We start from the raw sequence: 18578 nt of genomic DNA on the forward strand, positions 1-18578 counted from the left end.
TCCCTGGAAAGGGATACAGAACCGGAATCGCAAATTATTAGCTCAATAACGTGAACCGTACATGATGACGTCAACAGAAAGGACCTTGTATCGGCCCATTAAACTCAGCTTATATAACTCTTTTACATTCCAAGGAGGCCCACAACAGATATTCCGACTGATATAATGAAAATGCCACAAAATTCAGTTAAAAAGAAACACACAAGTATAATTTCCAATACGGTGACCAAAAAAATATAAAATATAAATCATAGGATAATGACCTTTATGATATTATAATAAACAAAATTTAAATATAAAAAGAAAGAAACAAGAATAAAACCCTAAATACTGAAAAGCTTAAAGCAGAAAGACATTCTTGAATGACTCCATAATAAGTACCCCCTACCAGAAGCAACAATAGGAAAGCTACCAATAACCGCAAGGGTTGAATCTTGCGAAAGGAAACAATTAGGACGTACTTGTGCTCTTCCCTATAAGAATGTTCCTTGGCTATCACAAAATCATCTTTTTCATCCTCATGATGATCCTTCTTGATTCCTTCTTCAGGTTCAAACTCCGCAAGCCTAAACGACTCAACTAACAAGTCCGAAACATTGTGATCATCATCAAGATCACTTTGAGGTTGAGTAATTACGTCGTCTTTCCTTTCTTGACGAGCCAAGATGTATTTGCTCCTCAAAATCTCAGCTTTGTCTTGAGCTATGCGACTCAATCTTTCTTTTCCATCTACTAGCATCTCGCACGCATCCTTCTTCACAGACATCACACCCTCTTCCGTCCTCAGATTACTACTCTCCAAAACCACTTGTTCGTTTTCTTCTCCCACTCCACTGGTAATCTCTTCAATCAGTTTCCAATCTTGTTCAGAGACTTGCATCAAATCAGTCTCATCGCAGACAACTACCAATGGTTTATTCACAAACAGAGACATTAAGCTATGGAAAAGAGCAGCCTGGTGTGGAATACTGTAGCCACATGAACCTGAAACATCCATAAAGAACAAAACCAGAGCAGCTGAAAGATGACAAGCCAAGGTGGTGATAACATTACAGTCTCCAAATGTAGGCCTATTCAAAACTCCAGGTATATCAATCACTTGGTACATTAAATCCTTGTACTCAATATGACCAACAACAAAATTCATTGACTTAGTGGTGCAATCATCACCAGCTCCGGTGTTGACTTTGTTCATAAAACAAGTCTTGTTGTCCACATTGTCAGGGTACCCACAAACCAAAAGAGTTGGAGTGTTTATGTCGATGGAAGGAAGCCTTACCATGTGTCGTCTGATCTGCTCTAGATAAGCCAAACTAGGAGTGATTTCGTTTACCACACTAAACATTTGTCCAATAGCTCTCGCTTTAAGTGCTTTGCATTGCTTCAAGGATTCAGCAAACTCGAGTTGCGTTACATAATCGTTAGAGATTTTGATAATCATGCGTGTCGCAGTATCCACTTGACATAGAGACAACTTGTAGTCATCTCGATCAAAAGTGGAACGAAGAAGGTCGATGTAGAAAGGGTTTACTTCATCAAAGCTAGGAAACTCATTAGTAATGGTGGAGAGTTTATCGCAAAAAGTGAGTTCTGTCTCTTTAACCTTGCGTGCGTAGAATTGACGGTGATGGTTGATGTTGAAACCTTTACGGAGAATAACTTGTGGAGTCTTAAAATGAACATGGGACGGAATGAGATCGACGAACTCGTTTCCAATAGGGACAACATTAATGTTCTTGAAATCATATGGAACCATTGTTTTTTTTTCAGAGGGGAAGGTATCTAAATAAATATCTTTTTGCTTATGGTTTGGGAGAAGAAACGATGATGGCATGAGGAACAAACTAGAAAGACTTAAAAATCGAGAGGATTAAGCCAAATCTATAACAAATTATATTTCATTGATTTGACAAAAGGTAATTTTATACAGTAAACAAAATATCATGGTGAATATTTTCATTGGCATCTAATTTTCATTGTTATTGCTTATCCTTATTATGGAGTAAGGATTATCAAAAAAAAAAAAGTTAGAATACTAAATTATATATTAATTTTTTTCTTAAACGATTAGAGAAAAATATGGTAAGAATTTGGCAAAAAATAAATAAAATAAAGAAGAAAACAATTTGCGTGGAGAAAAAAAAGAAGGTAAACAAAGAGGTCTAAGGGATATCTACGTTGCGTCTTGGTTTGGTTGTATTCTATTATTTGACAGCTTCTCTCTTCTTCCTCTTCCCCTTCTCTCTTTTCTTCTAGACTTGTACGAATAAATAATAGCAATTCGCATCATCTCCGATCATCTTCACCGTTTCTCAGATGAAACCTATTGGAAACGCGATCCCAGTCAATCTCTAAGGAGGAGGGGTTTCTTATTTGTATCTCCAGGTAACAGGTATTACATCTCTATTCACCTTCCTGAGCTCGCCTTTTTTTTATTTTGTTTATTTGTTTGTTTCATAACACGTCTCTGGTTTAGATTTTGCATATTCCTGCTATCTATCTTTACAACATGAATACCTTCAGAATCTTCAAGCTCGTAGGGGCTGCTGGTGTAGAAGAATCTCATATATTCTCAAGTTTGCGATGGATTCGATTCAGTAATCTAACATCCTAGATCGGAGATTAATGGAATCGGCTGCAATTAGCCAGCCTTGTTGGGTAAGTGTTTTCTCTAGCTCTCTCTTTTTTCCTTTGACGATGATTAGCTTTTAAGGCTGCTATGAATGGATGCATCTCATCTCACTAGCTTTTTTGTTGTTTGATAAATAGCTGCATCATCTCTAAATGTGCTTCTCCTTCCGTGATAAAAAGATATCTTGTTTTTGGTATGCATATCAGATTTGGTTGTGCAATGTAATATATACATTACATGTTTGAGTCAAGGCTGCTGCTACTTTAAGGCTTTAAGCATCCCATCTCACCTGCACTTGAAGGCAAATTGCCAAAATTCCGTTGCTGCTACATACACAATACAACTTATTGTACGCATTTTCATGGCAGGTATAGTCATCTCTTGGAGGTAAAAAAACTCAGCAACATTTACATGGTCAATCATAGTCACAGGTTACACTCTCTAAACAACATACTTGTGCTTACAACCAAAAAATCCTAGGCGTTCCAAATCCCTAACAACTTAATTTTTTTCTTACATTTTAGTGACAACAATTTAGAGGAAGGCTCCCTTCCTCTTCTTAGCAATCTCTTACGAGCACAACTGTTTCTTCTTAAATCCAGAGTCCTTGACGACCAAATCCTGAGTATATCAGACAGACAGACAGACAGAGTATTTCTCTCATCCCTGTGGCATTGGATGATCATGCGAATATGGTGGATCTCCATCTGATGAGTTACAAGCAGATAAATCAATTATATAGATTCAAGAAGAATGACCCATATTTCAACCTATTCATGTATTTACAGGTTCCAAAACTATTTCAGCTGAGAAAGTCTCTTCTTATTATTTCTAGCATTAAGTTGGAAATGATTATTGAGATATTATCATCAGGGCACAAAAATTCAATGGTTATTATTCTGAGGTTGCAAACGAAACGTAGCCTGCTTTTGTTATGATTACCGAGTTCGCCATCAGAAGTATCAGCAAGCCTTGCTATGGCAGCAATGAGTGCCTGTTCATGTTCCTGCATCATAAAACTTGTGTTATTATTCTCTGATTACGACAATACCACTCACGATAGGTATTAGTCTCAAACCTTTAGCATTTTCTTGGCCTTATCGAGCTCGAGCGGATCAGGGTGCGCAGAATCGAAAACTCTCTCCACCTAAACCAAAAACTTTGATGTTAGAACAGACATTGAGCATAATGGGAACACAACAGATAAAACAAACTTACCTCCTTCACAAGCGAGTCTGTGTTGAACAATTCAATATCATCAGAGGAAGTTCTACGACCACCACCACCATTCTGTTGTGTTGGTGGTGGTACAAGTTCTCTTCTTGGTTGATGAATTCTGGGTCCTCTCCCTCTACCACCATGGATTTGGCTTCTTCGGTTGCCACGGAATGATCCACTTCCATGTCCAATGTTTAAAGCTACCCCACTATCCTCCCCATCCCACCTTATATCTTCGGGTGGTATCTACAAAAATAATAATGCCAGCTCTAACCGAGATCATCACCATGTAAAGACACCCAAGCGCTTACCAAAACAGATGAAATGAAAGCACATGCAAAGACTATTATAACAATCTTTATGTAGAGCTTACCTCCTTGAGATCAACCCATTCCCACGTTTCATTAGCTGCGTGTATATCATACACCAAAGCATGCCGACCCTGTGACGTATAAAATAAGTGTGTAAATTGCAAAACCAGAAAACAATAAGACTTCTAGAAAATTTGGCAGTCACAACAATCCATCTATCCCAATTAGCAGTCTACTACACTCAATGACCAGAAATAGTACATCATCTGCATTGTACTGGGTTATAATTGCTTCATAGAAGTGGTTATCTTCAGGCCATTTAGTCCACACTTTTCTTCCGATCAAAGCTTCAGCAGATTCATTTCCTGATATGCCACTGGGTACCACACGATTATTGAATGACCTATTTCCAGTCACACCAATTGATGGATGATACTGCATGCATATCACAGATTATTTGGTAAAAAAAATAACATTAAACAACACAGTGGGTATAAACAGAAGAAAGTACAAAAGAACTATAATTGGTGCAAATACAACGGGAACATAAGACTTACAGATTGGAATGTTTTCTGTTTCTTTCGGGCAGCTGAGAAAGTGGGACTAGGAAGAACATCAAAAGGCTGAATAGTTGCATGTCTAGTATTTTGGCTTCCGCCTCCTTGTCTCCAATCTCTGGTACAGTTTTATGATACAGAATATATCAAATAAACAAAATTTTGGATAAATTATTGTTTTGTTTTTACTGGTGCAAATAAACAATCTGACCTTACTGGTTTACAAAAAAAAAAAAAAAAAAAAAAAACAATCTGACCTTATTCTTTGGATAGTATCATCCTTATTGACCCTACTCAGAAGCTCTCGATGTTCGTCATCAGATACTCTCAATTCCTTACGTAATTCAGTTATCAAGCTTTCTTTTTCCTATATTGAGGAAGTTGTACAACCAATAGAATGCAGAGATATAGTCATGAGACTGACAGAAGACAGAACAACCCAGTCAAAGCAAAGGAGGAAGAGAGTACCCAAGAAATTGCATCAGACTGCGCTTTAAAAGCCCGTAAGACAGCGGTATATGCTTCCTGCTCAAGTTGATGAATTTGTGTCTCCATATCGCTAGGTAGTTTAGTTACAGAGACTTCCCATCCAAAACGAAAGATATCCCTTTTTAAAGCTTTACTGTAATGTGGACAACACTTGATATCAGTAATTTAGAGAGCTAGGATATTTGTTAAATGTGTGTATTGCTATGAAAGAATGGTGCTACTACTTATCCAAACTCCGAGTATGATAATGTAGTTATAATCCAACTAGACAGGTCTAACCATTCCCAATATGTTGGGAAAAAAGTGCTACACAGATATAATGGAAAAAAAGTGCTACACAAATAACTACCAGTTTTTAAAAGTGAAGCCTCCAAAAGAACCATGTCCTGACCCATGAAAACTTGGAACATTTACTAGGAAAAATCTGGACAATGAGATCTATAACTTCTCTAACCCTAGAGAACAGCGTGAAAGCACCTAAATAGGCAGATAACAGTATATTAGTAAAGAAGTAATCTGTTTCTTCTTCAAGGGTATCGTTCACGGTAAGAACATTCTAATCTATTTCAGAAGGAAAGATAATTCAAACAAGAATATGACGAAATTTTTCAGCCAACTACAGAAGGTCATTCATCAGAGAAAACACTAATTTCTATAGAAATCGAGGCCATCCACAGCTAACTGAAAATGAAGGGGCGGTTGAAGCAATATAAACAAGAAATAACAATTCCCCTAATTCAATAAGTCAAGAACGCTCCATAATTATTTCCGAAACCCTAAAATCCTAACTTCCGGTTAAACATTCCCTAAACCCTCTTTAAAGCTTCGGAGCCTAAAACCAGCCGCAAAAGTGTTGAATTAGACAAGACCCTGAACGGACATATATCTCCATGAGGAGATGAGCTAACACAAGGTTCGATTCGACATGGAACGCCCAAATCACTAATTGTTCCGGACCAGAATCAAAAGGGGCAGGAACACTATACATACCTCTGTTTTCAGAAATTTGAAGAAAAACCCGCAAGAGGGTTTAACTTGTCGTCAGATTCAGATAGGGAACCCTAAAAAGCTCGAATCGAAGCTTGACCCGCAAAGAGAAAAAGAAAAAAAGCAATGAAGGGGATAAAGGGTTTGACGTGCGTTCGATAAAACGAAGAATTGATGAAAATTGAAAGATTTTGACGATAAAAGAAACGAACTTTGTTTCCCTCTTGGGAGAAATGATCTTTATGAAAGAGAAAGGGCTCCGAGCTACGATCGATTTCTCCGGGACTCGGATGGGGATGGCGTCGGAATCGCCGAACATTCGTTTTAAAGACGAAACGATTCGTTTTGGAATCAAAAATCTCACAGGCCCACTAAGAAGAGCAATCCCGGCCCATATAGCCTAATAAGTCTACGTTACTTCTTACAGTATTCCAGTCTTATTTTTCTCTTCCTAAAACACACAAATCGTTTGCAAAAAGAAAAAACACAAACCATCTCCAAAATATACTAGCACATGTGTGTGTATAAGACCACGTTGCTTGAAGTCTTTAGTTTTGTTCGTTTTGCGTTGTTGGCCGTTGAGAATTGAGATGTGCGGCGACTGCAAAATTGTGATCGCAATTCACTAGAGTTGGGTCGCTTGCAGATTGAAGCAAAATTGTGATCGCAATTCACTAGAGTTAGTTGAGTTGAGTTGAAACATGTGATATACGAGAATATGTGATGGTTGAGAACCACATAGAGATATTAAAGAGATTACTTATTGGATATCTCAACAACTACATTCTTACCATTTTTTCTTGACATTAAATTCTTACAAGGAACAAATTAACTTGGTCGGCGGTGATAATTATTAGACACAAATATTAATCATAGTCCATGGATTAAACATATCAGAGCCGCCGTTAAACCCAAATCAACAAGCCTTAACTAGTGGAATCCCACAAAGGCAGAGGTTATGGGAGAAGGCAGATGGTTCACTTGTCTGAAGGAAACCTCCACGTGGGATCTTACCGCAGAGGCGATTGTAGCTCACGTTGAAACGCTCGAGACGTAGGTTAGTCAGCTGCTGAGGAATCTTACCGAAGATCTGGTTTTGGCTCAGATCCAACGTAAGTATGCTCCTAGCGAACTTGACCTTGGAGAGATCGAACTGAAACTTGTTTCTCGACAGATCCACTTGTATTGTTGTTTTGTTACGTCCGAAGAACATCGAGCCGTCTCCGACGAAACTGTTTCCCGACAGAAACACCACGTTGAAGTCGTGTTTTGACAACGATTCCGGTATTTTTCCTGTAGTTTTTTTAAACCGGGATTTATCAATATTCATTAACAAAACCTTAATCTAGTTGAAAATTAATCCTAATAATAAAGTAATTAATATATTTTAAAATCCTACTACTGTATTTAACATCATTGAATATGTACTGTACTATTAAAGAAGTAAAAAATGATGGTTATACCTGAGAGCCGATTGTTAGACAATTCGAGTCCAGGGACGTTGCCAACAAAAGAACCGAAAGAGTTTGGTATAGAACCGGTAAGCTTGTTATCGTTGACGTGAATGGCTAAAAGCTTCGGCATCTGTGAAAGTGAACCGGGAATTGGACCGGTCAATTGGTTCTCGGAAAGGCCCAAGTAGGTGAGGTTCTTGAGGTCGCTGATGTTATCAGGAATGGGACCAGAGAAATTGCTGTACTTAAAGAAGAGGGTGTCGAGGCTCCTGAGCTTGGTGACGGCTGGTGGGATGTTTCCGGAGAATTTTTTGGAGGAAAGGGTGAGGTAAGTGACACGACCGTAAGTGCATTCGACGCCGCTCCATCCGGTACAGCAATCGGTTTGGGGATTCCAAGATGAGAGGAGGGGATGGTTGTTCAGTGATTTCTTGATTTCAAGTAGAGCGTTTTTGTCATTTGCGGTGCAGCTTTGAGAAGATGGCAGAGAGGTGAAGAGGATGGAGAAGAAGATAGAGAGATGAAGAAGAAGGAGCTTCATTGTGATGATTTTGGTGTGGTTACTTTGGGCATTGATACAACTTATTTAGTGATATATATAAATTTAACATTCATTCGAAATATATATATAACATATAATAATGGAACACAGCTGTGTAAAATGTTACTGGTTTTGTACAGTATGGGTTCTCCACTTCACCTTAACGTACAATATTCTTTTCACATAATTCCCTTAATTCGTATTGTATTCTCTTTTAAGGTTTGTAGATGCGGGGAACCAGTTTGATTCGATATTCAATTATTTTGAACGTACGCTCGTCACTTCACCAGACAATTTCTAAAACCTTATCTCTTCGTACGTAATGTTTTGTTTATTAGTTTTATCGGATGCTCAAATATGAAAAACGTGCTTACTCTATATCAAAATTCAAAACTATGACCTCATAGTATGAGGCATATATGTCATAAACCGCATAAATGTTAGACTTAGAATTCTGATAATCTCAACAACATTCTTACTTTTGTCTTACCATTAATTAAATTTTAAACAATAGACTTGGTTGGCGGTGATAATGAACATACAGTATATTCAATCATCACAGATCAAACATAATTATTTTTTGCCTGCGCCAACATCAAACTAAATCTAACAAGCCTTAAGAGGTGTGCCACAAAGACAGAGGTTGTGAGAGAAAGCAGATGGTTCAAAGGTCTGAAGGAGACCGCCACTTGGGATTTTCCCGCAGAGATGGTTGTAGCTCACGTTGAAATGCTCTAGGCGCAGCTTACTCAACTCCCGTGGAAACTTGCCGAAGATTCGGTTTTGGCTCAGGTCCAACGAAACTATGCTTCTAGCGAACTTGACCTTGGAGAGATCGAACTGAAACAGGTTCCTCGACAGATCCACTCGTATTGTTGTTTTGTTCCGTCCGAAGAACATCGAACCATCTCCCATGAAACCATTTCCCGACAGATCCACTGCATTGAAGTCGTATTTGGACAACGATTCTGGTACCCTTCCTGTAAATGAAGCAATATTATTGATTTATAAATCTTAATCCCAAAATATTTTGGTGTTGTTTATAAAATAATATCTTAATTCCAAAATAATCTATATCTTGATTTATATAAAAGTCCTAAAGATTTTCATTTAAAAGTACGATGCTAGTTCTAAGTTCTGACATTAAAAAGGATTTGACCAAAAAGTATACTATTCAATTAAAGAAATAGAAAATGATGGCTTTATACCTGAGAGCTTATTGTTAAACAAGTAGAGATTAGGGACGTTGCCAACAAATGAACCGAAAGAGTTTGGTATAGAACCGGTTAGCTTGTTATCGTTGATCTGAATGGCTTGAAGCTTCGGCATCTGAGAAAGCGAACCGGGGATTGGACCGGTAAACTGGTTAAAGGAAAGGTCCAAGAACGTGAGGGTCTTGAGCTCGCTGATGTAATCAGGAATCGAACCGGAGAGATTGGTTTGCTTTAACCGGAGGAGGTCAAGATTCTTGAGCTTGGTGATACTGCGTGGGATGTTTCCAGTGAGGTGGGTCAGGTAGCTGAAATCGAGCGTGCGGAGGTCAAGGAGGTCACCGATCTGGACGGGGATCTGACCGGAGATTTCGCCGGAGGATATGGTGAGAGATGTGACGAGGTGGTCGGAGCATTCCACGCCGGTCCAGCTGGTACAACAGTCGGTTCGAGGGTTCCAAGAGGAGAGCAGGGGAGGGTTGTTCAGGGATTTCTTGATTTGAAGGAGGGCATTTTTGTCATTTGGGGTGCAGCTGGATGAAGATGGGAGAGAGATAAAGAGGGTTAATAAGAAGATAGAGAGATGATGAACAAAGAGGAGCTTCATTGTGATGATTTTGGTGTTGTTTTAGAGCATTGAAGCAAGTTCTGATATATAACAGAGATTTCAATGGAACACAGCTGTGTAATGTTACTAAATTTGCAGTCAGTGTTCTACACTCTTCCCAACGTACAATATTCGCTTTCATAAAATAAATTGAAGTCATACATAAGCGCGGTAATTTCCATCATATATCTCTGTAAGTTGTAATTTCCATCATATACATAAGCGCGGTAATTTCCATCATATATCTCTGTAAGTTGTAATTTCCATCATATACATAAGCGCGGTAATTTCCATCATATATCTCTGTAAGTTGTAATTTCCATCATATACATAAGCGCGGTAATTTCCATCATATATCTCTGTAAGTTGTAATTTCCATCATATACATAAGCGCGGTAATTTCCATCATATATGTTTTGGAAGTTGTACTGTATAGGTGAGAACTGTACATTTTGATTCTCTAGTCAGTAGTCACTGCACCAATTACAGCGGGTAAAATAATTAGGTACACAAATGTTTTAGCATGTGTTTTTTTTTTTTTATGTGCATACGTTAGCTACTGAACCAATCAGAGCGAGTACAATAATTATAAACACATGCTAAAATAAAGGAATAATTGAAGAAATAGACAGTTTTTGAAACATAATTGTAGAAATAGTACAATTACTATTTACAATTAGCAAAATCCATATTTTTACTATGCTATTTTATTTTTTTTGCCTTGTCAATCCTCATCAAAACATCTTATTTACAACAATGTCACTAATATATAATTAAATTATTTTTTTTCTTTCCTCTCAGATTTTTAATTAATATTTATTTTTTTTTCTTTTTTCTTTTTTATTACATTCTCCCTTCAATCTAAAAACTAAAATACTAGCCAATAAAAATTTTCATTTTTACAAGTTTCAAATATATAAAAATCTATGTTTTTTCTCTATTATATGATATGCATTTTGTTTGAAGATTTTATTTGATAATAACAAATAATTTTTATTAATTTTAGATATGTACAATTTACTAAGTGTACAGATCTAATCCGTACAACTTAAAACGTGTACATATGTACATCTGTATAACTTAATAAGTGTACAAATATTAGTATATAAGTCGTAAACGATTGTACACGTATTTGTACAATAGGATATATGTACAAATACAATTGTACAGATCAAACTGTATATTTATTATATGTACAGAAAAATGTATGTATAAAAACTATATACAATGATATATGTACAAATATAATTGTATGTATATTGACTATTATATTGTATTGTACACGTATTTATACAATATGATTTATATGTACAAATACAATTGTACATATCAAACTGTACACATATTATATGTACAAATGAATTGTACAGATACCTTTTGTACATCTACCTTTTTGTAATTTACCACCACTACACTATACCCCACTTTCTCATCTATCTCACACATTCTCTATATCACATAGTGGACCCATTGTCTATTTATCCAATTTTGAATAGTAAATGTACTATATCACAAATTAAGTTTTGAAAATATACTATAATGCTAATTTTCCCTAAAATAAAACACCAAAGAAAAAAATAGTGTTAAAGACTTTAATAATGGGGAATGTAATGAGTGAAAACACCAAAAATGGTTGCTATGTGTTGGGACACAAACAATACAAGACAAATGAATATTAGAGCCCACCACTTTCGAAAGCGAAAAGAATTTTCTTTCTTCTTAAAACATACATACAACACGAGGAGATTTAGACATTTACATAATGACCCCTCCCTTTGTTGTGTTACAAAGGGGTTGTGTGATGTATATGTGTTGTTATTAAGTCACCATGACTCCTTCCACTCCAATCTATCGAGACCGTCCACGATTGCTCTACGAAACTCACCATTGTGCAGCAGAAAGGAGGATACGTGTCCACCTGTTACCCATCTCACTTCTGAACCAGGCCATGCCTTTTGAAGCTCCAACACAGAGTGTTTCGGTATGTATCCATCATCCTACACAAATCATTATAATCAATAACCAGCAGTGTGTGTCCAAAACTGTTGAATTATGCGAGTGAGTTATAGATTCGTTTTTCTACTTACAGTTGCAGCAACAAAGATAACAGCATCGGGGTTCTTGGGGATAGGGAAGCGAGTGACATCTGTGAGGGAGAGGACATTTCGCATCCGCTCTCTCACTTCATCTAGTGTCATTGTGATCTTCTCTGCTGCAAGTTCCTCCCTCAGTGCCTCCCAAGCGGTTCCATACTTTAGTATTCCCTCGCAGAATGCAACAACCGCAGAGTGTGGAGATAGGAATGGAAGTGTTGCAACTGGTGTTGGATGAAGCGAACCAACCATCGAAGCATGTACTCCTCCTAATATTTTCACCAACCGTTATCAGATTCAAGCGAAAAGAAAACAACTCAACGAACGAATGGAGTTGCAGCCACATAGATCCCTTAATGGATGCAAATTGTGAATATGACTCTCACAACAATAAATTAGTCTAATCCTAACACTTAAACCTAAATCTAAGGGTGCACATGCATTTGAGAAGCTTAATAAGGAGTTGGACACTATGCTGATTCTTATTAGCAAAGGATAACTAGCAGCAGCTTAGTTATCTATAACTCTGTAGAGAGATCTAAAAACAAACCCCACAACATTTGCAGAAAACTCATCTCAGACCCAATGCAATAGCTGATAAGTTGTTCAGAGAAGAAGATAAATGTAACTTACCCATACTAAGCCCACAAACACCCATCTTTCCAAAGCCTTCCTCAGTGTCTAGCCAGTGAATAAGACTGCGTGACTCTTCAATTGTTGCCCTCCCTAGTAAAAGTAGATCACTAACACAGAGGAGTCTGGCACCACGTTGTAGAAACGGACGCCTCTGGCCATAGAAAGGGCTGCAGTGGCATTATCTATGTTTGATCAAAAACACGGCAAAAAAGCTTCAAAAGCGGTCGAAGCAAAAAGGTTTGCTCTTAAGGCTTTCACCAGAGGGAGAAAAAGTCTCTTTCATTACCTTTCCAGCACCATCGTTGCAATGTTTTGTTTCACCAAAGGTCCACCCAGACGCAGCCTTCGGTCATATGTATGATCACCTGTGCCTACATCAATGCATTGCAAACGCATTATCAGCAAGCTATTATAATATCCCATCCGATGGAAGTAAAAAGCCATTGACTTAAGAAGGGCTATGCACAAAGTAAGATCACAGAAACAAGCCATTCAACAATACAGCCGAGCAATATGGTTATTATTACACACCAATTACAGTAAGCATTCAAATCATAAACGATACATCTTTTTTTGACTCATGATCTCTCTCCTTCTGGTCATTGACCGTAAACTATGATATATGTTTGATAAATTCCAAATTGGGAAAATATTCACATTATCAAAACACACGAGAATCAGCAATGGTGCAAACCTGCAAGATGAACGACACAGGCCATCTTTTGGGGAGGAACGTTTTTGGGGACAAGCCAAGCAACTCTGGCGGTGCGAGACTCAGGAGGCAAAGCAGCGGCAAGCTCATGGCAACAGGGAGTCTGGAAAACACCTTCTCTCAAAGTAGCGGTCTTTGTCTCCCAGACAGTCTTCCAAACGGGACGAACCAAAGGCGGTGGCCAATTCTGACCTTGAACCTCAAGAGGGAAGAGCTGTTTGACAATCCGCTCGAGCAATTCGAGATTGTGACCACCCCATCCTCGGGAGAAGAAGGGTTGCGTAATCTTCGTGCGGTGCATAAACGCTCCGTAGACATGGTCAATTACATAATGGAGCATTCCCAATTTGATCGTCACCATTGTTAGAATTAACCTGTTTAGACCCAAAAATTGAGAAATACGGTGAATCGAATACGAGAAATCGGATATGGGTGGGTGCTTCAGATCTGGTGAGAAAGACAAATGGAAGTAATATCCATAAACGAATCGAAGAGTTTGACTTGGAAGTCAAGGTTAAGAAATCTGAAAAGCAAAGGGCTCGATGGAGAAATCTAAGAAGAAGAAGAAAGCGTGAGGATTGAAGAAAAAATAGGAGAGAAACGGTGGGCGTGGGCTGCTTGAGATTGAGAGAAGAAGAAAGTACACAACAACATCATCATGAGATGCCACGCTGGCAGGCATTATGTGGGCCCATTGTTTGGGTTTTGGTTTTTTATTCGGACAGAAACGTTATCCAATATCTCATCCGTCCAAAGGTTGACATTTGACAGTGACAAATTTTTGCAACAAATATGATATTGAAAAAGCCCCACTGGTATGAGTTGGAGATGGTATCTGTTTGGTTGGTTGTCCTCTGTGTTTGTTTTTCAATGCATCCAACAAAGAAATTGAGGGGCATTTGGTTTCATTATCATGCTTTTTGTTTTTTTTTTCTCTCTAGTAAACCTTGGCATATTGTTTCATATCAAGAACAAATGGCCTAACACGAATAAAAGAATCACAATAAAGCGGAACAAACCAACAAAGCAACAAGAAGAAAAGAAAAATACAATATATATTTGGCTTTCGTTTAGTAGGAATTACGATTTGCCGCAACATCCACCTCTTTTCCCACTCTCCTGCTCACTCGGGATGATGATTCTAGTTCCTTTCAACAGACTAGAATTACCATCCGCGTCATCATCATCAGCCGTTAGTGATTTCTTGCTTATTATACGGTATATCTCTGTTAAGATTGTCAAGAATGCTGTTTCAACATTTGTTGCTTCCAGGGCTGATGTTTCCATGAAGAACAAGTTTTCTCTTTGTGCAAACTCTTGTGCGTCTTCCGTTGGCACTGCTCTTAAGCTTCCCAGATCGCATTTGTTCCCGATTAGCATTATCACTATGTTCTTGTCCGCATGTCCTCTTAGTTCTTCCAGCCATTTCGCCATGTGATCGAATGACTGACGTTTCGTCATGTCATACACCAACATTGCTCCAACTGCTCCACGGTAGTATGCGCTTGTCACCGCCCGGTATCTGCAATACAATAAGAGTCAAAAAAGTTTGATTCAGAATGACCAAGAGAGCCTTAAAACAGAATGAATCAGTCTCTAGCACACATGATAGTTGGTGATTATCGACCAATATTGCAGAATAAAACTGATTCACTCAAGTGGGCATGCTCATTTTCGTTCATAGAGTAACAAAAGCAAAGGTGGATCTATATGGTGTTTAGTACAGAGTACAAACCAATCTTTGGTTCTGTTATATTTCAATTACTCTACATGCTTCTCCAAATACTGTCGCCACATTATCAGTGCAGCATACTGGTTATTTTCAATCTCAGAAACAAATATTCAAGATAATCCATTCCAACCTTGTTATTCACATGTATGTCTAAGGTGTATGGGATGGAATGATATGTTGCCTAACATTTGAAGAAGAACAAAACTAATGACTGAAACGGATGATGAGTTGTAAATGTTTGTTTCCGACAATAACCAAATTGTGTTATATATACATGCCACTCTTGATCTCAAAATAAGTAAGTAAGTGCAAAGGAAGAAAAAAGAAGAAGCAAAAACCTTTCTTGGCCAGCGGTATCCCAAATCTGAGCTTTGACGGTTTTGTTATCAATGACGAGCGTTTTAGTCTGGAATTCAACACCGATGGTGGCTTTAGAATCGACGCTAAACTCATTCCTGGCGAAGCGAGCAAGCAGCTGAGTTTTGCCAACCGCGGAATCACCGATCAATACGACTTTGAAAACGTAATCGATCTTTTGGTTATAATCTCCATACAAATTAGACATCTTTCCCTCTTATTTTTAAAAAATTCCTATTCGAACAAAAAAAACAACAACAAACGTACGCCAAAATTGTCCAGAATCACGAACACGAAAAAGCTCCTCCTCCTCCTCTCAAACACAGATCGATCAAAACGCGACGAGTCTTGGAACCTACCATGAACGGTACAAGACACTCATATCACAATGGATGGTGGTTAAGGCAGAGAGAGAAGAGAAACAAAAACAAATTATTCAGAGAGAAAGCAAAAGAGAGGATTAACGGCCGATGCGGGGACCATGGATCACAAACACCAAATTTCATCTTGGCCGTTTATATATTACTCGCCAGCTTTAAAGTTAAAACTAAATGATGGCACGGTACGGTACGGTAAAGTCATAACCGGCGCAATCAGAACCAACTCGAAGTTAGTATTAACCAAAAATTAAACTCGGTTTAATTACAGTACTCCTTAATTTCAGTCACCAGATTAGGTTTTACACTGTTTAGTTAAAGAGGCGGCAACATAAAAAGGTATTGGCGCCATAAACCATTTTTTTTTTGTTTTTGGATATCTTGATCGCTTCTCTAGTGAGTGTGTTCTTTCTCGCACAAGGACGCTGAGCATGGAGAATGATGGTAGATCCAGTGAGAAAAATCTATACGAGGTATCTCTCACTTCTCTTTATCCTCTGCGAATTGTCTCTTCGTTTCGTTTTTTTGTCTGCGATTAGGCTTTATTAGGGTTTTCATTTCTGGATTTGGGGGTTGTTCCAGTTAAGCTTCTCCTGTTCCAATTAATCCGTTATAGCTCGCATGTCTCAATCCATAGTTGTATACTTTAGATTGTTTTGTCAATTTTTCCTGTGCTAATCCCGTCTGATGAATGTTCCAGTGTGATAGTCTCGTTTGATTGTTAGGATTGTAATAACCAGAACTTTACTTGTTTATGATTTATAGTTTTAAGTTTGTACCGTGGCTGTTGCAATCTTTTTTGTCTGAGAATTGAGAATTCTTTTGGTTTGCTGGTGATCAAATTCTATGATTATAAATCAATGAGACGAACTAATAGTCCTTCTTCGTTGTAGGTTCTTGGTGTGGAATCAACAGCATCTCCACAGGAGATAAGGAAGGCATACCATAAGCTAGCATTGAGGCTTCATCCTGATAAAAACAAGGATGATGAGGTTAATCTCTCACTCTTGAGTTTTTTTTTCTTTACTTTTCTTAGTTTCTATGGGTCATATCCAGTTTTACATGGAAACATGAATTTCTGATTCATACAGGATGCTAAAGAGAAATTTCAGCAGCTGCAAAAGGTAATATCAATCCTCGGTGATGAAGAGAAAAGGGCAGTCTATGATCAAACTGGCTCGGTTGATGATGCTGTAAGTCTGGTTCTTGTTATCTTCATGAATTAGTTTTAGTATTTTTTAAACATGCTGGTAATTTGTAAGATTGTTTACACACTTATACAGAGCACATGTATCAGTCTCTAGTACAACCGTTTCCAGCTTCTGTTCAGTGAAGTTGGTGAAAGAAGGCTATTTAACTTTTAAGTGAGAATACTGCTAGGTTTTCTTACAAACTGGTTTTTCCATCTTATTAGGATCTATCAGGAGACGTGGTTGACAACTTGAGAGACTTCTTCAGGGCTATGTACAAGAAGGTGACGCAGACCACACACACTTGGTTCCTTTTTGGACTTTGCACACAAGTGATTTGTTCTGTTTCCTTCACAAACTAATTCTTGTGGCAATTATGTTATAGGTCACTGAGGAAGATATTGAAGAGTTTGAGGCAAACTACAGGGGATCTGAATCCGAAAAAAATGATTTGATTGAGCTCTATAAGAAGTTCAAGGGTAAAATGAGCAGGTATTTACTATCCCCTTGTTTTCATTATTGTTGAGTTTGTGAATCGAAGTTTATATAAACAGTGTTGTTACTATTGTATATATTTTCCAGGCTTTTCTGCTCAATGCTTTGCTCAAACCCCAAGCTTGATTCACACCGTTTCAAGGACATTATTGATGAGGCCATTGCAGTGGGTAGGCTTCTCCCTTTTCCTCTCTCTTTTGTAATAATTATGTTTACAAAACACATTCAAGTTCTGCTTTGTTTGCGTGTTATGAAACCATTGTTTCCTTTTATGCAGGAGAAGTGAAATCAACAAAAGCTTACAAGAAATGGGCAAAGGAAATTTCTGAAATAGAACCTCCCACTAATCCTCAGAAAATGAGACGGAAGTAAGCTTCCCTATGTCCACCTTCTTTTCCAATAAATTCCCGGTGAAATTAAACATTGTTGTAACCTGTTTCAAATTTAAATACTTTTTAGAGTAGCAAAGGGTGCAGATAAAGATTTATACGCAATGATATCCCAGCGAAGAGATGAGAGGAAAGAGAAGTTCGATACATTGTTCTCGTCACTTGTCTCTAGGTATGGTAGCAGTGCCGACTCTGAGCCAAACGAAGAAGAGTTCGAAGCTGCACAGAGAAAAGTTGAAAGCAGGAGATCATCAAAAAAGTCAAGGAAAAAGTAAGAGAACGTAGTGGATTGTGATAGAGTGCTAAAGTCTAGCCTCTAGTTCCTTGTGTTTGTAATGGAAACCAATGTTGGCGGAAAATGAATCACATGTTTGCTTCTTAAGGTTAAAAAACTTGTAGGTGTTAACAGTGTTTCTGAATCTGTATCGTAAATTCTACTCAAAACACAATGTTCGTGAATCTGTATCGTAAATTCTACTCTCTCTCCTCTTTTGCAAATATATACGTGAGTTACAACTTGCATCATAGGCGGAGATATAAGTATATATATATATATATATATATATATATATATATATTACTTATTTACT

At 37.9% G+C, this 18578-nt stretch overlaps 7 protein-coding genes and 1 long non-coding RNA gene across 8 annotated transcripts; 2 read left to right on the forward strand and 6 right to left on the reverse strand.

Annotated features, from left to right (window-relative positions):
- Positions 1-42: 42 nt before the first annotated feature.
- Positions 43-1756, reverse strand: LOC111831421 (nucleolar GTP-binding protein 1-like). The gene is made up of 2 exons (XM_023785515.1): positions 462-1756; positions 43-157 (listed from the first exon to the last, which is right to left on the reverse strand). Exons 1-2 carry the CDS (start codon positions 1754-1756, stop codon positions 43-45), a joined length of 1410 nt encoding a protein of 469 aa, XP_023641283.1.
- A 421-nt stretch (positions 1757-2177) lies between these two features.
- Positions 2178-3573, forward strand: LOC111831658. The gene is made up of 3 exons (XR_002834777.1): positions 2178-2392; positions 2477-2658; positions 3001-3573. It is a non-coding gene; the product is annotated as an uncharacterized LOC111831658 (long non-coding RNA).
- Positions 3014-6486, reverse strand: LOC17891533 (protein EMSY-LIKE 1). The gene is made up of 10 exons (XM_006298065.2): positions 6198-6486; positions 5187-5340; positions 4976-5085; positions 4719-4836; positions 4423-4596; positions 4224-4292; positions 3851-4096; positions 3711-3779; positions 3575-3638; positions 3014-3339 (listed from the first exon to the last, which is right to left on the reverse strand). Exons 2-10 carry the CDS (start codon positions 5271-5273, stop codon positions 3293-3295), a joined length of 984 nt encoding a protein of 327 aa, XP_006298127.1. The 5' UTR covers positions 5274-5340; positions 6198-6486; the 3' UTR covers positions 3014-3292.
- Positions 6487-6874: 388 nt separating this feature from the next.
- Positions 6875-8253, reverse strand: LOC17893965 (leucine-rich repeat protein FLOR 1). Its single transcript, XM_006298150.2, has 2 exons — positions 7658-8253; positions 6875-7487 (listed from the first exon to the last, which is right to left on the reverse strand). The coding sequence occupies exons 1-2, from the start codon at positions 8187-8189 to the stop codon at positions 7111-7113; spliced, it is 909 nt and encodes a 302-aa protein (XP_006298212.1). The 5' UTR covers positions 8190-8253; the 3' UTR covers positions 6875-7110.
- Positions 8254-8647: 394 nt separating this feature from the next.
- LOC17893480 (leucine-rich repeat protein FLOR 1) lies at positions 8648-10111 on the reverse strand. Its single transcript, XM_006298064.2, has 2 exons — positions 9398-10111; positions 8648-9169 (listed from the first exon to the last, which is right to left on the reverse strand). The coding sequence occupies exons 1-2, from the start codon at positions 10005-10007 to the stop codon at positions 8796-8798; spliced, it is 984 nt and encodes a 327-aa protein (XP_006298126.1). The 5' UTR covers positions 10008-10111; the 3' UTR covers positions 8648-8795.
- Positions 10112-11577: 1466 nt separating this feature from the next.
- LOC17893964 (protein ABHD18) lies at positions 11578-14069 on the reverse strand. The gene is made up of 5 exons (XM_006297933.2): positions 13431-14069; positions 13023-13107; positions 12734-12903; positions 12095-12369; positions 11578-12004 (listed from the first exon to the last, which is right to left on the reverse strand). Exons 1-5 carry the CDS (start codon positions 13807-13809, stop codon positions 11831-11833), a joined length of 1083 nt encoding a protein of 360 aa, XP_006297995.1. The 5' UTR covers positions 13810-14069; the 3' UTR covers positions 11578-11830.
- Positions 14070-14387: 318 nt separating this feature from the next.
- LOC17892071 (ras-related protein RABA4d) lies at positions 14388-15964 on the reverse strand. Its single transcript, XM_006298439.2, has 2 exons — positions 15519-15964; positions 14388-14970 (listed from the first exon to the last, which is right to left on the reverse strand). The coding sequence occupies exons 1-2, from the start codon at positions 15743-15745 to the stop codon at positions 14529-14531; spliced, it is 669 nt and encodes a 222-aa protein (XP_006298501.1). The 5' UTR covers positions 15746-15964; the 3' UTR covers positions 14388-14528.
- Positions 15965-16279: 315 nt separating this feature from the next.
- LOC17891729 (chaperone protein dnaJ 6) lies at positions 16280-18492 on the forward strand. Its single transcript, XM_006298289.2, has 8 exons — positions 16280-16387; positions 16808-16906; positions 17006-17107; positions 17329-17388; positions 17490-17596; positions 17687-17769; positions 17877-17967; positions 18059-18492. The coding sequence occupies exons 1-8, from the start codon at positions 16346-16348 to the stop codon at positions 18261-18263; spliced, it is 789 nt and encodes a 262-aa protein (XP_006298351.1). The 5' UTR covers positions 16280-16345; the 3' UTR covers positions 18264-18492.
- Positions 18493-18578: the final 86 nt, after the last annotated feature.

Source organism: Capsella rubella, unplaced genomic scaffold (assembly GCF_000375325.1).
Source record: "Capsella rubella cultivar Monte Gargano unplaced genomic scaffold, Caprub1_0 scaffold_3, whole genome shotgun sequence".
In the NCBI taxonomy this organism is placed as follows: Eukaryota; Viridiplantae; Streptophyta; class Magnoliopsida; order Brassicales; family Brassicaceae; genus Capsella; species Capsella rubella.

Excerpts from the sequence above, each read along its gene's own strand:
- LOC17891729 (XM_006298289.2), top strand. The coding sequence starts at position 16,346 with ATGGAGAATGATGGTAGATCCAGTGAGAAAAATCTATACGAG. Across the intron at positions 17,597-17,686 it reads TTCAAGGGTAAAATGAGCAG|GCTTTTCTGCTCAATGCTTT; the intron begins GTATTTACTATC and ends TATATTTTCCAG. Across the intron at positions 17,968-18,058 it reads CCTCAGAAAATGAGACGGAA|AGTAGCAAAGGGTGCAGATA; the intron begins GTAAGCTTCCCT and ends AATACTTTTTAG.
- LOC17891533 (XM_006298065.2), bottom strand. The coding sequence starts at position 5,273 with ATGGAGACACAAATTCATCAACTTGAGCAGGAAGCATATACCGCTGTC. Across the intron at positions 4,837-4,975 it reads GATACTATCCAAAGAATAAG|AGATTGGAGACAAGGAGGCG; the intron begins GTCAGATTGTTT and ends AAACTGTACCAG. Across the intron at positions 4,293-4,422 it reads CCCAGTACAATGCAGATGAT|GGTCGGCATGCTTTGGTGTA; the intron begins GTACTATTTCTG and ends TATACGTCACAG.
- LOC17893480 (XM_006298064.2), bottom strand. The coding sequence starts at position 10,007 with ATGAAGCTCCTCTTTGTTCATCATCTCTCTATCTTCTTATTAACCCTC. Across the intron at positions 9,170-9,397 it reads GTTTAACAATAAGCTCTCAG|GAAGGGTACCAGAATCGTTG; the intron begins GTATAAAGCCAT and ends CTTCATTTACAG.
- LOC17893965 (XM_006298150.2), bottom strand. The coding sequence starts at position 8,189 with ATGAAGCTCCTTCTTCTTCATCTCTCTATCTTCTTCTCCATCCTCTTC. Across the intron at positions 7,488-7,657 it reads GTCTAACAATCGGCTCTCAG|GAAAAATACCGGAATCGTTG; the intron begins GTATAACCATCA and ends AAAAAACTACAG.
- LOC111831421 (XM_023785515.1), bottom strand. The coding sequence starts at position 1,756 with ATGGTTCCATATGATTTCAAGAACATTAATGTTGTCCCTATTGGAAAC. Across the intron at positions 158-461 it reads TCTTATAGGGAAGAGCACAA|TCGGAATATCTGTTGTGGGC; the intron begins GTACGTCCTAAT and ends TCATTATATCAG.
- LOC17893964 (XM_006297933.2), bottom strand. The coding sequence starts at position 13,809 with ATGGTGACGATCAAATTGGGAATGCTCCATTATGTAATTGACCATGTC. Across the intron at positions 13,108-13,430 it reads CTGTGTCGTTCATCTTGCAG|GCACAGGTGATCATACATAT; the intron begins GTTTGCACCATT and ends GCATTGATGTAG. Across the intron at positions 12,370-12,733 it reads TGTTTGTGGGCTTAGTATGG|GAGGAGTACATGCTTCGATG; the intron begins GTAAGTTACATT and ends TGAAAATATTAG.
- LOC17892071 (XM_006298439.2), bottom strand. The coding sequence starts at position 15,745 with ATGTCTAATTTGTATGGAGATTATAACCAAAAGATCGATTACGTTTTC. Across the intron at positions 14,971-15,518 it reads GATACCGCTGGCCAAGAAAG|ATACCGGGCGGTGACAAGCG; the intron begins GTTTTTGCTTCT and ends ATTGTATTGCAG.